The sequence below is a fragment of the Lytechinus variegatus genome, chromosome 13 (assembly GCF_018143015.1).
Source record: "Lytechinus variegatus isolate NC3 chromosome 13, Lvar_3.0, whole genome shotgun sequence".
Taxonomy (NCBI): domain Eukaryota; kingdom Metazoa; phylum Echinodermata; class Echinoidea; order Temnopleuroida; family Toxopneustidae; genus Lytechinus; species Lytechinus variegatus.
The window spans coordinates 25,393,839-25,408,434 of record NC_054752.1 but is presented as its reverse complement, the minus strand read 5'-3'; the positions used below and the strand labels follow the sequence as shown (position 1 = coordinate 25,408,434).

At 38.3% G+C, this 14,596-nt stretch overlaps 1 protein-coding gene across 1 annotated transcript in view; it reads left to right on the top strand.

The window, feature by feature from the left end:
* LOC121425983 (formin-like protein 2) overlaps positions 1-14,596 on the top strand; it is a 70,918-nt gene that overhangs the window by 47,113 nt on the left and 9,209 nt on the right. Inside the window, exons 10-24 of the mRNA XM_041622112.1 lie at positions 407-484; positions 904-1,014; positions 4,065-4,217; positions 4,893-4,994; positions 5,322-5,742; positions 6,149-6,307; positions 6,778-6,902; positions 7,384-7,583; positions 8,206-8,353; positions 10,114-10,200; positions 10,582-10,650; positions 11,199-11,279; positions 11,981-12,110; positions 12,681-12,844; positions 13,307-13,408. Coding sequence (XP_041478046.1) covers positions 407-484; positions 904-1,014; positions 4,065-4,217; positions 4,893-4,994; positions 5,322-5,742; positions 6,149-6,307; positions 6,778-6,902; positions 7,384-7,583; positions 8,206-8,353; positions 10,114-10,200; positions 10,582-10,650; positions 11,199-11,279; positions 11,981-12,110; positions 12,681-12,844; positions 13,307-13,408 — 2,130 coding nt within the window. The remainder of the gene's footprint in view (positions 1-406; positions 485-903; positions 1,015-4,064; positions 4,218-4,892; positions 4,995-5,321; positions 5,743-6,148; positions 6,308-6,777; positions 6,903-7,383; positions 7,584-8,205; positions 8,354-10,113; positions 10,201-10,581; positions 10,651-11,198; positions 11,280-11,980; positions 12,111-12,680; positions 12,845-13,306; positions 13,409-14,596) is intronic.

Sequence of the window (14,596 nt, the reverse complement as noted above, 5' to 3'; positions counted from 1 at the left end):
ACATACATGTATACATCTAAAGAATTGACAAAACCTCATCAAAGAGTAACAGAGTTAAGAAGATCATGAAAGTGAAACAGGATAGAGCATATGATGTATAATGTTACAACTTTTAAACACTATAGCATTCGAAAACAATTCCCATATCAAGTCATTTTTAGTATCAATGGGATGAAATTTCCCTTTGTTTTTAATAATGTAGGGCAAAGGTTATCCTAAGAACCCTTCTATACCTCTGCTAGTAATACTTTGAATGAATAATATTCCTCCTTCAAAAGAATATTTTCAACTATACTTCAAGTTATTTTTGTAACATCTGTTACCATCGAGGATATTGGTTTTGTTGGAAATTTAAGCAGCTATTCAGAGTAACTATTATTTTGTTGTACTATTATATTTCTTATAGGAATGTTGTGAGGCATATAGGTTCCAGAAGATGTTTGAGTATTTCACGAGATATGAAGAAGCAAGTATAGACTTCATGGTAAGGAAATTTAATATTTCTGACATCTTTTTCAAATTTCCCATTTGGTTATTGACAAGGATGTATATACATGTACATGTAGAACTGCAACAAAAGCTGCCATAACTTTATTATTTACATCCGATCTTGATGAAATGTTAGTGTCATTCTTGTGTTTTTGACGTCTTGATCAAATCAACTTATTGTAGGGATGGGGAGGGGGCAGTATTGTAATTATAAATGTGTTTGTCTTATTTAACTTTCGATCTTGATATAATGTTCAATGTTGTGCTTGTTTTGTTTTTCCCTTTATTTTTTCAAATCTTGTTTGAGGGAAGGTTGTTTTAATTTTTTTTTATATTGAAAAAACCTGAGAGCTGGTATATCATTAATTCTTTTTCATCTCATTATCCTCCTTCAATTTTTATCGTCTTTTCTAGGTTGCGTGTATGCAGTTCATCAACATTGTTGTTCATTCTGTAGAGAATATGAACTTCAGATCGCACCTCCAGTATGAGTTCTCATGCCTTGGATTAGATGACTATTTAGAGGCAAGTATAAGAGAAAACCCCAGTTCATGCAACACAATCTCCTGCAAGGATTTTCTCTTTTGAAAAAATGCAATAGAACTACAATTGGGACACAGAGACCACTAACAAATAAAAAGTATTGGTTTGCTCCAATGAAATTCTTTACAATGATACTTGAGGCATTCAGTAGAAATTACTTGTTTTCCGATCTTTATTTTTCTGATCTTTATTCTTCTGACCTTTATTTTTTATTCTTTAGGGGATTCAGTAGTAAAAACCTTTTATTGGTTAAAGTTGGGGGGGTTTTTTTTCATTCCAAATTTGAATATGATCACAGATGATAATATTTAACATGAGATCAATTTTTTATTAAGTTGAAGACAGTTCTTGATTACAGTATATGTATAGGATCCTGTATGAATATGAATATGAATATTTGCATCTGTGATTTGTGATAGTATTTAGTGCATCCATATTTGTTACTATCTGTTGAATTTGATAAAGCATGTGACTGTATGGGTATCATTTGAATGACATGTTTGTTGTTAGAATACTTTTATTGATATGTAATTTAAAGAAAAAACAGGGTTGGTTTCACAAAGCTGATCTTTAATTCATGACTAGTCCTGTATTTGTGTCATGAAATGAAATGCCCCCCCTCCTGAATATTAACATAAAAGGAGAATTCAGTCTTGATCATAAAATGTTATGTTGGAAAGGAGAAGAATGAAATAAAACAGAATGGTGAAAGTCTGAAAGAAATTGGACAAGCAATGAGAAAGTTGTAGCTGCTTTAAAATTGAGATCCCTAAGACCATGTAGATTTGAAATTGGCAACCGGGTAGGTAATTATGACAAGGGGCAAGGACAATTTTCCATTAGACCATGTATTATCAGGGATTTGTAGTTTTCGCCTAAGCACCCATTCCCTGGAGCAGTAATATTTATGTACATGTAAATATGATTAAGGTGGTATGTTGTTACATTCCCTCATGAAAGAAAAATATAATTTGAAGCATTAAAAACTGTTGAAAAAAAAATACATTTTAGCTATTTTAAATATTGGAATACATGGAAGAGGAGTCCTTGTTTAACATCACTATGAAATCACATTTGCGGCCAATTTAAAGTCTCCATGGGTATAGTGATTACCAATACATGTATCTACAGCTTTTCTATAAAAATTCATAACTTTCTTATTATTTTTCCAATATTCAAACTTTCACCTATCAACTTGTCTGATTTTTCATTTTCCTCTGAAAACATTTTTCTTTTTCCTCCAAAAACAAATTTTATTTGGGTTCGATTCCCCTTTAACCGATGGTTATCAACGTAATACAGAATATAATTTGGAACAGATTTCCAGTCTTGAATAGCTTCTGAATAGCTTTATGAAACAACACCTTGTTTGCATTTAAAAATGATGTACGCTACCTGTTTCGTGTTCCAGAAATTTATTTATTTCTAACTATAATATTATACATTATAAATTGTCTTTCATTCGGTGTTTTAACTTTCGGCCATTTTTTGTTTCTTTTCCCTCATTAATATTTGGCCTGCTTGTGTGATGTGCATTTGGCTCTCTCCCTATATCTCTCGTCTCGATTGCTTGCCTGAAAATGCTCTTTACCTAATGACTTCTGCGCTCTCTCTCTAAACGTCCATGGATGGTTTTGCCATCCGTGCTAAATAACCCCGTCGGTCAACGCATGTCTGTTTTTTTTGTATGTGTTTCATGTTGAATGCCTCTTCTTTGTATTAAACTTGCATGTGAATGTGAACTGAATGGCTTGCCTTTGTCATGTATATCTCTGCATTTTTCATCCAATATGCAAACCGTATCTGGGAAATGACTTTGAATTTGCTTCTTATTCTCCATACCCTCCCCCTCCCACCATGTGTTTCCCCCATCCAACACCTGTTTTATGTGTATCCTTTTCATCAAACGCCAATCCCTCTTTTCCATCTTCTTTTCTCGACATTCAACCCGTATTGTGGCATCTTTGTCTGTTGTGTAACTGTCATGTTTGATGTTTATTTTTATCTGTTTCCTCCTCGGTCATTCTGGCACCTTTTGTTTGTATGTTCCATTTTTTCACCTGTGACACCCTCACTGCACACCTCCCCCCCCTTTTGCTCCCCACCCTATTTGAAATATTTCCTCATCATTGTATTTAAAATGATCAAATATTTCCTTTGCCATTTGTCACTTCCATGGTCCCTTACACTATTAAATGTGGATATTGCATAAAATTCCATCCTATACTTTGCTCTTTCTGCTCCTCCCTCCATCGTGTGTTCATTCTGCCTGAAACCTCCACTATCTTTGTGTTTCACTCACATGCTTGTCTTGGCTCCGAATTCTGTTATCCTGTCTCTCCTTACGCTACCATTCCATTCTCCTCTCTTTCATTTGTTTCACTCTATCCCTTCATCAAACCACTTTTTGACTTGTCATACATGCTGTCTTTTCCGGTTTCATCCTTCTGACATTAATTCTTCCATCCATTTATTCTTTCCATCTCTCTTGCTGCAATGATTTCCTTCACTTACTGTACTGTTGTCCATCTTATCCTTATTTTCCCACCTTCTATTCATCCTTTCACCTTCCCTCAATCTGCAATGCATTCCTGTACACATTTGTACTACCCCTATATCTTACTCATCCCTCCATCCTTCCTTCCTCTTTTCCTTCCGTCTGCACTGTTGTAAATGTTTTCCACCTCTTCTCATCCTCCTGCTTTCTCCTCTCCTTTTATCTTGTCTACCTACTTCCATCCGCAATTTTGTCCTTCACACATTTGTACATCTATTTATCTTTTCATCTTCCCACCTTCACTTCATCATTCCTACCATCTGTTCATCCCTTTGCACTTTGTAAATGTTTTCCACCTCTTCTCATCCTCCTGCTTTCTCCTCATGTGTTATCTGCAATGTTTTACTTCACTTATTGTTGCTGTGATCCACCCTTTCATTCTTCCTCCCTTTGCTTCACCATTCCTCCCTTCACTCCATCATTCCTACCTTCCCTCCATCCGCACTGCTTTCCTTCACACATTGGCCAAGTACAGCAGAAGCTCAAGACGACGGAGAGTGACCGGCTCCAGGTCCAGATCCAGGCTTACCTTGACAATGTGTTTGATGTTGGTCAACTCATGGAGGACTCCGACACCAAGACCGCTGCATTGGAGAGAGTGGCCAACCTCGAAGAAGCTTTGTATCAGGTGTGTAGTCATTTATTCACTTTCAGTTTAAATCAGATTAATTAATATATCACATGAATTAAACCAAATACATTTTTAGCCTCACATTTACACATTGTATGACATGTAAAAAGCGAGCTTCAATTGGCTTAATGTGAGAAAGTAGGCATTATTCACCTCCCTTTTATGCTACAATTATGGGCTTATGTGAATAATAATAATAATAATTAACATTTATATAGCGCTTAATACAACAGTTTCTAAGCTCATTGGAAAGAGAAAAAAAGAAGTAGCAAATACAGTGAGAGAGAACAAGATATGGAATTAAGAGGACTGCTTATTGAGGTAAGATTTGAGGAGTGTTTTGAAAGATTCGACAGTGGATGCATTACGAATGGGGATGGGGAGATGGTTCCAGAGTTTAGGGGCAAGAGCAGAAAAAACACGATCACCATAACGGGTAAAAGTGCGGGGTCCTAGAGCTAGTCGAAGGTGAGCAGTAGAAGAAGATCGGAGACGTTGAGTGATTCAGAACAAAATGCTGCAACAACGAAATTAACCATCAGGTATTAGATCAAGTGGTAGTGCAGGCCAAATTTTTTTTGTCCATGTGGTATTAAAGGTACATCAACTGCTTGTAAACTGAATGAATATTAACTATATTTCATTAATTGTCCATTTTTTCTTATTTTTCAGACGACAGACAGTTTACGGGTCATGGAGGATGCATCGTTAGCTAAGATTGCGGAGCTCCAGATGGGTATTGCTAAAATCAGTAGAGAGTTGGATGTTGTAAAGGTAAATACCATCTTCAAATATATGAACGCTTTTCCTTTTTCATCGCAATATTCTATCTAAAGTATTTTTTAAGTTATTATTATCGTTAGACAGCTTCTTCAGTAGAAGAGCCAAAAAGGCTAGTGCCACCTTACAAAGCAAACCCAAGGATCTTAAACTGTCAGAACAGGGGCAGTATTTCACAAACACAAAAGAAGCAGTGATTTCACTGACATCTGTTATATGCGACCAGATTCCCTTGCATCTTCAGTACCATCTTTATTCTTTGAATTGTCCTTGTTTGTCGTTGGCCATCACTGGAAACATGTATGCCTTTCCTACCTACAGAATGAAAAGCTTGAAGCGGACAAGACGATAAAGGTCTTACAGAGCATCCCGAGAGGTACTGGCAATGGTACAGGTGGTGGTGGTGATGGCAGCGGTACTGGTACCGGCGGTGGCAGTGGTGGTACCGGTGGCGGCGGTGGCAGTGGTGGTACCGGTGGCGGCGGTGGTACCGGCAGCGGTGGTCCTGGTCTTGGTAATGGTACCGGCGGACCCGGCCTTGGTAACGGTAGCATGACGTTAGGACCGGATGATGACTTTCCACCACCTCCTCCTCCTCCACCTCCTCCAGCAGAAACCAATGGATCTGGTGAGTTTACATGGTCTAAACATAGTGCCCTTATACATGTAGGAGTGATATTGATCTGGGGGCCCGATTGCATAAAGATTACAAGCATGGTAGCTTTGACATTACGGTCACAACCATGGAAACCTTGATTTTGGTCAGCTGCTGAGCCATGTTACCATAGAAGCTAGTATTTTGCCAAATTAACAAAATAAAGTTGTCATGCAACGGGCCCTTGGTGATATTTTGGGTCATAGGGTTTAATGATAGAATGTAATCTCACGATAAATTGATAGATCCAACAAAAAAAAAATCAGTTTTAAATGTTATTCAGAATTTTAGTCGTGTGTGCACATGTTAGTGTCACTTCGATTAGATTTTATGAAATCATTCAAATTTTGGAAGGTAAATGTGTTGTATATTTCAGATCTGGTAAGAGTGAATGCATATAGATTTGAATTGCCTGCACATGTGAAGCAAACTTACTTTTTTTCAATGGATATAAATTGAAATGTTTTTCCTCTCTCTATCTCTCTCCTACCAGCACCTCCCCCTCCTCCTCCCCCGCCCCCTCCACCAGGTCAAGCTGGTCCTCCTGCTCCCCCTCCACCACCCATGGGTGTACCTCCACCCCCTCCCCCACCTTCAGGGGCACCAATTCCACCCCCTCCCCCTGGTATGATCGGCGGAGCACCATATGGATGTGAGTAAATACTCTTGAAAATGCATTTGCATCATAATTTTGTTTTTATTATTATAATTTACTGTAATCATTATTATAATTATTAGTTATATCTCTTATTATTGTTATTATTATGTAATTCATATTTTTATTATAACATATTATTGATCAGATTGCTTTTACATTTATCATTATTATCATAATCATATTGACTGTTTAAAAAAATAATACCTGTAGACTTCTTTTTTACTTGATTATCAAATAAAATCTATTTTGATAAAAAGTACCATATACATTTAAATTATTCCATCGATGGCTTGTAGTCATTATACATACACTTCACAATTTCTAGCCCTTGTTAGTTTGTAGTTTATTGTTTAATTGTGGAATACATGAATTTGAATCTAGATTTAGTTATATTTAACCAGTCGTAACCATGAAACGCATCATCAAGTAAATGTCTGTATCGTTGTCTTTCTGTGTACTTGCAGCTGTAACAATAAAGAAGAAGATCCGAACCAAATATCGTCTTCCAGCACTCAATTGGGTTGCATTTAAACCAAATCAGATTGGAGGAACCGTGTTCAGTGAGCTGGATGATGACAGGGTTATGGGGGTAAGTTGTTATTATTTTTTATAGAGATATTGACTTCTCATGAGGACAACGACTAGAAAATACATGTATTCCACCTAAAGTGATTATGAGATTTTAGGCCTATTTTATGAATAGGAGGCCTCTTGTCTCAAGATCATTGAGTGGGTAATGGTTTTATTATTGCCCAGATAAATGAGAAGTCAATATTTGTTTCATATACCAATTATTTTTTGGAGCAGGGCAAAAAGAAAAATTATCCACTTTGCCCAAACCGTACAAGTTGGTATAAAAGTGATACTTTAATATAGTGCTATCTATATAGAAACATTCTCTTCGGAGGCGCACAACAAAAGAAAGAATGAGAGAGTTTGAATGAGTGTCAAAGTGCCAAGAACTAATACTGTTAGAAAAGATAAGACTTCAGTTAAGATATGAAGGTCTCCAGTGATCTCAGGCTACCAATCTTGCTTCATTAACTGATCATTTCCATTGCATTCAACAGGATATTGACTTTGATAACTTTGAGGAAACGTTCAAGACGCAGACGCAAGGTGGTGGTCTGACGGTGACGGACGGTAAGACAAAGGCAACATTGAAGAAAGAAACCACATCTCTCCTCGACTCGAATAGGTTGCAAAACATTTCCATCATCAGGAGAAAGATCGAGCTCACGACGGATCAAATCATCGATGCAATCAAGAAGTAAGTCTAGTAAGGTGTTACAAGAAACTTGCAATTGATCGCAAGTCAATTTCATGTCCAAAATCAGTCGAAAGTCTTACATTTCATTGCAAATTTTCAATTGATTGATGGTCTGCTTCATGCATCAACAAATATAAATCGATTTGCTTCAGTTAGAATTGACCTACTGTACCACTTACAAATTTGCATCTAAGATTTGCATTTAAGATTAAACTAAAAACTTTCCCCCTGGAACTCATTTTATCAATGATGATTTTTTTGTTATTTTGTTTTGCTCCCCCCTTCACCTGTGCGCCTTGGGAATCTCTTACAAGATGGATATGGCGCCTAATAAATTTGCATTTATTATTATTAATAATATCTGAAATTTTTTTGAGGGGGGGGGGCTGTTATCCAGATAATGATCTGACCCATTGCAAAATCAATTGTGATGGATCACTAGTTAACTATTTGGTTGAGAACCTAAGTTTTTTCTTGTTTGATTCTCGGAGTTGCATTTAATATCAGATCTCGGTTATGATTTGGCATATAAAGATAATCTAAAAATCCTCAATTTGTCAAAGTTTTGATGTCACTGGTACTATTTTTCCTCTTATTTCGTTCCTTCTTTTCAATTTTGCAGGACGAATCTCGCTGCTCTTCCGATCGATGCAGTAGAACAGCTTCATAGATGTTGTCCCAAGGATGACGAGAAGAAAGCATTCCAGCAGTATGAGAAAGATAAGAAGCCCATCAATGTTCTCACAGATGAGGATAGACTCATGATTCAGGTAAGAGAGATGGTGAAATGGAAAGATGGATGGATGGATGGATGGGTGGATGGGTGGGTGGGTGGATGGATGGGTGGGTGGGTGGATGGATGGGTGGGTGGGTGGATGGATGGGTGGGTGGGTGGATGGATGGATGGGTGGGTGGATGGATGGATGGATGGATGGATGGATGGGTGGATGGATGGGTGGGTGGGTGGATGGATAGGTGGGTGGATGGATGGATGGATGGGTGGATGGATGGATGGATGGGTGGATGGATGGATGGATGGGTGGGTGGATGGATGGATGGGTGGGTGGATGGGTGGATGGGTGGGTGGGTGGATGGATGGGTGGGTGGGTGGATGGATGGATGGGTGGGTGGATGGATGGATGGATGGATGGATGGATGGGTGGATGGATGGGTGGGTGGGTGGATGGATAGGTGGGTGGATGGATGGATGGATAGGTGGATGGATGGATGGATGGATGGGTGGATGGATGGATGGATGGGTGGGTGGATGGATGGATGGGTGGGTGGTCAGATGGATGGATGGGTGGTCGGATGGATGGAAATGGATGGATGGGTGGTTGGGTGGATGGGTGGTCAGATGGATGGATGGGTGGTCGGATGGATGGAAATGGATGGATGGATGGGTGGTTGGGTGGGTGGATGGATGGATGGGTGGATGGATGGATGGGTGGTCAGATGGATGGATGGGTGGTCGGATGGATGGATGGAAATGGATGGATGGATGGGTGGTTGGGTGGGTGGATGGATGGGTGGATGGATGGATGGGTGGGTGAATAGATGGGTGGATGGATGGATGGATAGAGGGATGGGTAGGTGGATGGATGGATGGGTGGGTGAATAGATGGGTGGATGGATGGGTGGGTGGGTGAATAGATGGGTGGATGGATGGATGGGTGGGTGAATAGATGGGTGGATGGATGGGTGGGTGGGTGAATAGATGGGTGGATGGATGGGTGGGTGGGTGAATAGATGGGTGGGTGAATAGATGGGTGGATGGATGGGTGGGTGGGTGAATAGATGGGTGGATGGATGGGTGGGTGGGTGAATAGATGGGTGGATGGATGGATGGGTGGGTGAATAGATGGGTGGATGGATGGGTGGGTGGGTGAATAGATGGGTGGATGGATGGATAGAGGGATGGGTAGGTGGGTGAATAGATGGGTGGGTGGATGGGTGGGTGGGTGAATAGATGGGTGGGTGGATGGATGGGTGGGTGGGTGAATAGATGGGTGGGTGAATAGATGGGTGGATGGATGGATGGGTGGGTGGGTAGATGGATGGATGGGTGAATGGATGGATGGTTGGATTTATGGATAGAGGGATGGGTAGGTGGATTGATGGATGGGTGGAGGGAATGAGGGAGGTAGGGAGAGATAGATGGATAGATGAAAGGATGGATTAGGATGTATGGACAGACATTGAAAACAAAATCCGATAGAAATTATATTAGTTTAGAAATAACACACAAAGCTTACGATATGGGTACATATGTCCTCTCGTTGAGTCTGGTTGAGATACCACATGAAAAAAATGAAAATGCTTCAATATGTAATTATATTGATTAAATTTGCACAATTGTATCTGTGCTTTCTCAACAATTTTGCACTTGATTTGTTTGTCGATGCAAATCACCACACAGTCCAAACAGCATCACATTTTATGGTAAATACCATGTTATAATACATTCACAAAATGTGTCTGACGCATACTTTTCATCCTCTTTTCCAATATTTGTTTTTGTTTTTTGCAGCTGTGTAAGGTTGATAGGCTTAGTCAACGTCTTGGTTGTATGATCTTCATGGGTAACTTCACAGATACCATACTTTCTTTCACACCGGTGAGTACATTACAAGTTCAAATTTAGGATATAACAATGTCACTTCCCCCCGTTCATCTTTGGTAATCATTGCCTAAACCAAATGTTGGGCTAAGCAGGCACACACACTGTATTTCCATATGCTGCTGCTACAGTATATCCATTTTCTAAACAGAATCTTAGAAGTACATGTAGCAGCTGAATATTATATTTCTAACTTATTATGTCATCTAATGATCAAACATAAGAACAATTCCTAAAAAAGGCATTTTCTTCTTTGTAACTCATACAAGTATGCAATTATTATAGAGGATGTGCCATGTTTTTAAAGAGGTTTCATTTTGCTTGGTATCAACTGATTTTTAGAAAAAAATGTATTGATTCCCGTCTTTTGTAATATAGCAACTGAATGCAATTACATCAGCATCGTTATCCATCAAGAACTCGAGCAGGATCAAGAAGTTATTAGAGGTAAATATTCTTTTTTTTTTTACTTTTTTTTACTATGGTGAAGTTGATGATGATGGGTGACAATTTTTTGTAATAACGATGTTGATTGTGGAAATTATGGGGATGACAAGAATGAATAGTGATAATCTTGATGATGATGATGATAATGGTGATGATGATGGTGATGATGATGATGGCGATGATGACGATGAATGTGATGATGATGACGATGATGATGACGATGATGATGGCGATGATGATGATGATGGTGATGATGATGATGATGGTGATGATGATGATGATGATAATGGTGATGATGATGATGGTGATGATGATAATGATGGCGATGATGACGATGATTGTGATGATGATGACGATGATGATGGCGATGATGATGATGATGCTGATGATGATGACGAACATGGCGATGACAACAATTACGATGATTACAATGATTGTGATAATTAAAGGATAATGGTTACTGGAAGTTTTTTTTTTTAATTTCAATTGTGATATTGTATTGACAGATATTGCCAGCCCATAATGTCATATTTTTTTTATAAATCCAGGTTATTCTAGCTTTCGGTAACTACTTGAACAGCTCAAAGAGAGGTGCGGCCTACGGTTTCAAACTCCAAACACTAGATACGGTAAGCTTTTCAGTCATAATTGAGTATATTCTCTGTTTTCTTGCTGTGTTGTCAAGAGTTCATGTGACTGCAATAAATGCTTTTTAAAGAACATAATTACCTATTGTTGTTAAATATTCATTTCTGTTTCACATTTCCAAAAGAAACCAAAATATAACATGATAAAGTCAAATGTATGACAGAGATAAAGCTTAAAGGTATTGTTTTAACTTTTTTTAAAAATTCTCAAACCAAGATGAAACATGTGTACAAGTGCATGTATTAGAACTAATAAACCCTGAAAACAACCATTATTGAGAATGAAAAGCTTAAACTACAAGGCAAACCCCGATTTTGTAAATAGGTGTCTTATAGACGCCTAGATAGTACACATAACTGTATCGGATGAAATTAAGATGGTGTTTCCCATCACTTTATATTTCAATTTTTGAAGCCCTAAATAATGATTTTCGAACGCAATTTTTTCAGGGCTTCATTTTTGTAACATATCACAGACACAGATGACAAGTGTGTCCTTCTAGCTCAGATTTTTAAAAAAATCTCACAAATTTCACAAAATATACTTCTGAAAAATCAGAAAATTAATTGAATATATGTAGACTCATGAGTTAGTTGTGAACAGTGTATGAACCAATTTTCTAGAATTCTCTCATTTGTACTTGTATTTTCAAACGTTGTTTGAATTACATCAATTCTTACAGATCCTTGATACAAAATCAGCTGACCGTAAAATCACCCTGCTTCACTACATCGTGCAGACCATCCATCAGAAATTCCCTGATGTCGCTAGTTTCCATGACGATCTCCAGTACATTGAGAAGGCAGCAGCAGGTAAGAATGATAGGGCCATGCTTCACAGAATTTGTTATCAATCAGAAGTCACTATCAAATTAAATCATGCCATTTGATTCACGTAGAGTAAAGTTTGTAATAATGAAAGAATTTGATATTTTGGGGGTGAAATTTACTCCAGAAATCAGTATTATTTAATGTGTTCTTAATTTTATAATAAACATTCAGTGCACAGCCCCTGAAACAATTGCATTTGGTGGGCTGGGAACCAAATTTGTCATCAAAAACTATTTTCCGTTTGCCTATTTTGATGATTCTCAACAACATTTTGTATGGTTATTATGTAGCATTTCACATTCAAACGTCTTCGTAGCCCTATATCATAAAGGTAAACAATTGATAACAGAGCTGACCTTTTCTATAGATAGCATTGATTATTGTGTATGATCAATATAAAAAATCACCCCACCATTGATCACACATAATGATGTTATGGGGCTCAGAAGGTCCATGTATATTTAAGGTGTACCATCTTTTCTCAAGGGATAATATTGTGTACTCTTTTTGACCCTCCTAATTTTTTTTCTTGTTTTCCAATTTATTGTGTAGTCTCACTGGAGAATCTGATAGCTGACATCACGAGTCTGAGCCATGGTATCACGCTGTGTAAGAGAGAGTATGCCCAGCAGAGCGATAATACCATCCTCAGAGATTTCTTGCTGAACAATGAGGAGAAAGTCCGGAAACTGGAGATGGATCTCAAGAATGCAAAGGTTTGTGTTTAAGATAGTGAGGAGGAGAAGGACAATGAGGAAAGGAAAGTAGAGGATAGTGTCATGATGATGATGATGGTGGTGATGATGGTGATGATGATGATGGTGATGATGATGATGGTGGTGATGGTGGTGGTGATGATGATGATGTTGATTGATGATGATGATGGCGATGATGGTGATGATGATGTTGATGATGATGATGATGGTGATGAGGTGGTGGTGGTAGTGGTAGTGGTGGTAAAAAAGATGATGGTGGTGATGATGATGATGATGATGATGATAGTGGTAATGGTAGTAAAAAAAGATGATGATTCCAATGTTAATAATCAATTTATTGTCAAAGTCATAATGATGATTACAATAATAACAATAATCAGAACCCTTATTGCTCCTCATAATGATATCCCAAATCTCAAATAACCAGCTCTAATACTGTACATCTCTAATCTTTTGTTTCAGGATGCATTCAATGAAGTTGTAGGTTATTTTGGTGAGAATCCCAAGACGTTACCCCCTAGTGCCTTCTTTGCCCTCTTCCATCGGTTCTCAGCTGCATTCAAGGTTTGTCCTCATCCTTAAATACGTTCCTTGCCTTATCTTATGTTCCTTGCCATATCACCACTTGAAGGGGAGGTTCATCCTTATTTCTATGGGAACTATGCCCTTTTCTAATTAAATGGAAGTATTTCAGTGTGTAAAACTTTCTTGGGAAATTGACCATAAATTACAATAATATCATAATATTGGTCAGTTCTTACATTGCGCTCATACGTTAGATATGGCATTTGTGGATGGGGAGTGTTTCATCAAAATTTGTAATCTTACACGCTGTCAGATCTGACAACTTTCCTTGATTTTGATTGGCTGAGAAGCGCGTAGAATGAGCACTTCTCAGCCATTCAAAATCCCGAAGGTGCGAAAGCTCGGTCGATAGAGCGTGGGTTTCGGATTGCGGTGACCCGGGTTTGATTCCCACTGGGTGTGCTAGTGCCCTTTGGTAAGGTATTCTCATTGCCAGGTCCCTCGGATAGGACCTTAAGCTGCCTGTCCTCTGGTTGCTTGCCTACAAGCATTCATGCTTTCTTAGCAATCAGGTAAAAAATCTGAAATGTCTGACGAGTTTGTTCACAAAATGCTCCACAATCATTACTCTTGCTTTAACATGGCTGCTGACAAGGCACTTTGACAGAGCTGCCAAGTAGTACTGATTTTCTGTATTTAGTACTGAAAATAGAAAATAATACTGATGGTTTCGTGCAAAATACTGATTTCTTAAATTTCAGTTTATGTGTTGTCCTATGGTATTCCTGTGAAAATCCTAATTTCCTAACCAAAATACTGATTTTCAGCCATGAAAATACTGAAATGTTCTTGTTCAGGTTGGCAGCTCTGTTTTGGTACATGTATTTTAAGTACATTCCTACTACCTTGTACTCCTTAAAGGACAAGTCCACCCCAACAAAAACTTGATTTGAATAAAAAGGGAAAAATTTAATAAGCATAACACTGAAAATTTCATCAAAATCGGATGTAAAATAAGAAAGTTATGGCATTTTAAAGTTTCGCTTATTTTCAACAAAATCATACAAAGTCATATAACTTTTGAAAGAATCAAGCCTCTGGCTACGGTATACGGTTTGAACATACCAAGTGGTGGACCGTGACCCGGAGGAGACAAAGCATTGGAGGGGCACTGTATTGTTTGTGAACAATGCTGTGCCCCTCCAATGCTTTTTCCCTTCAGGGTCA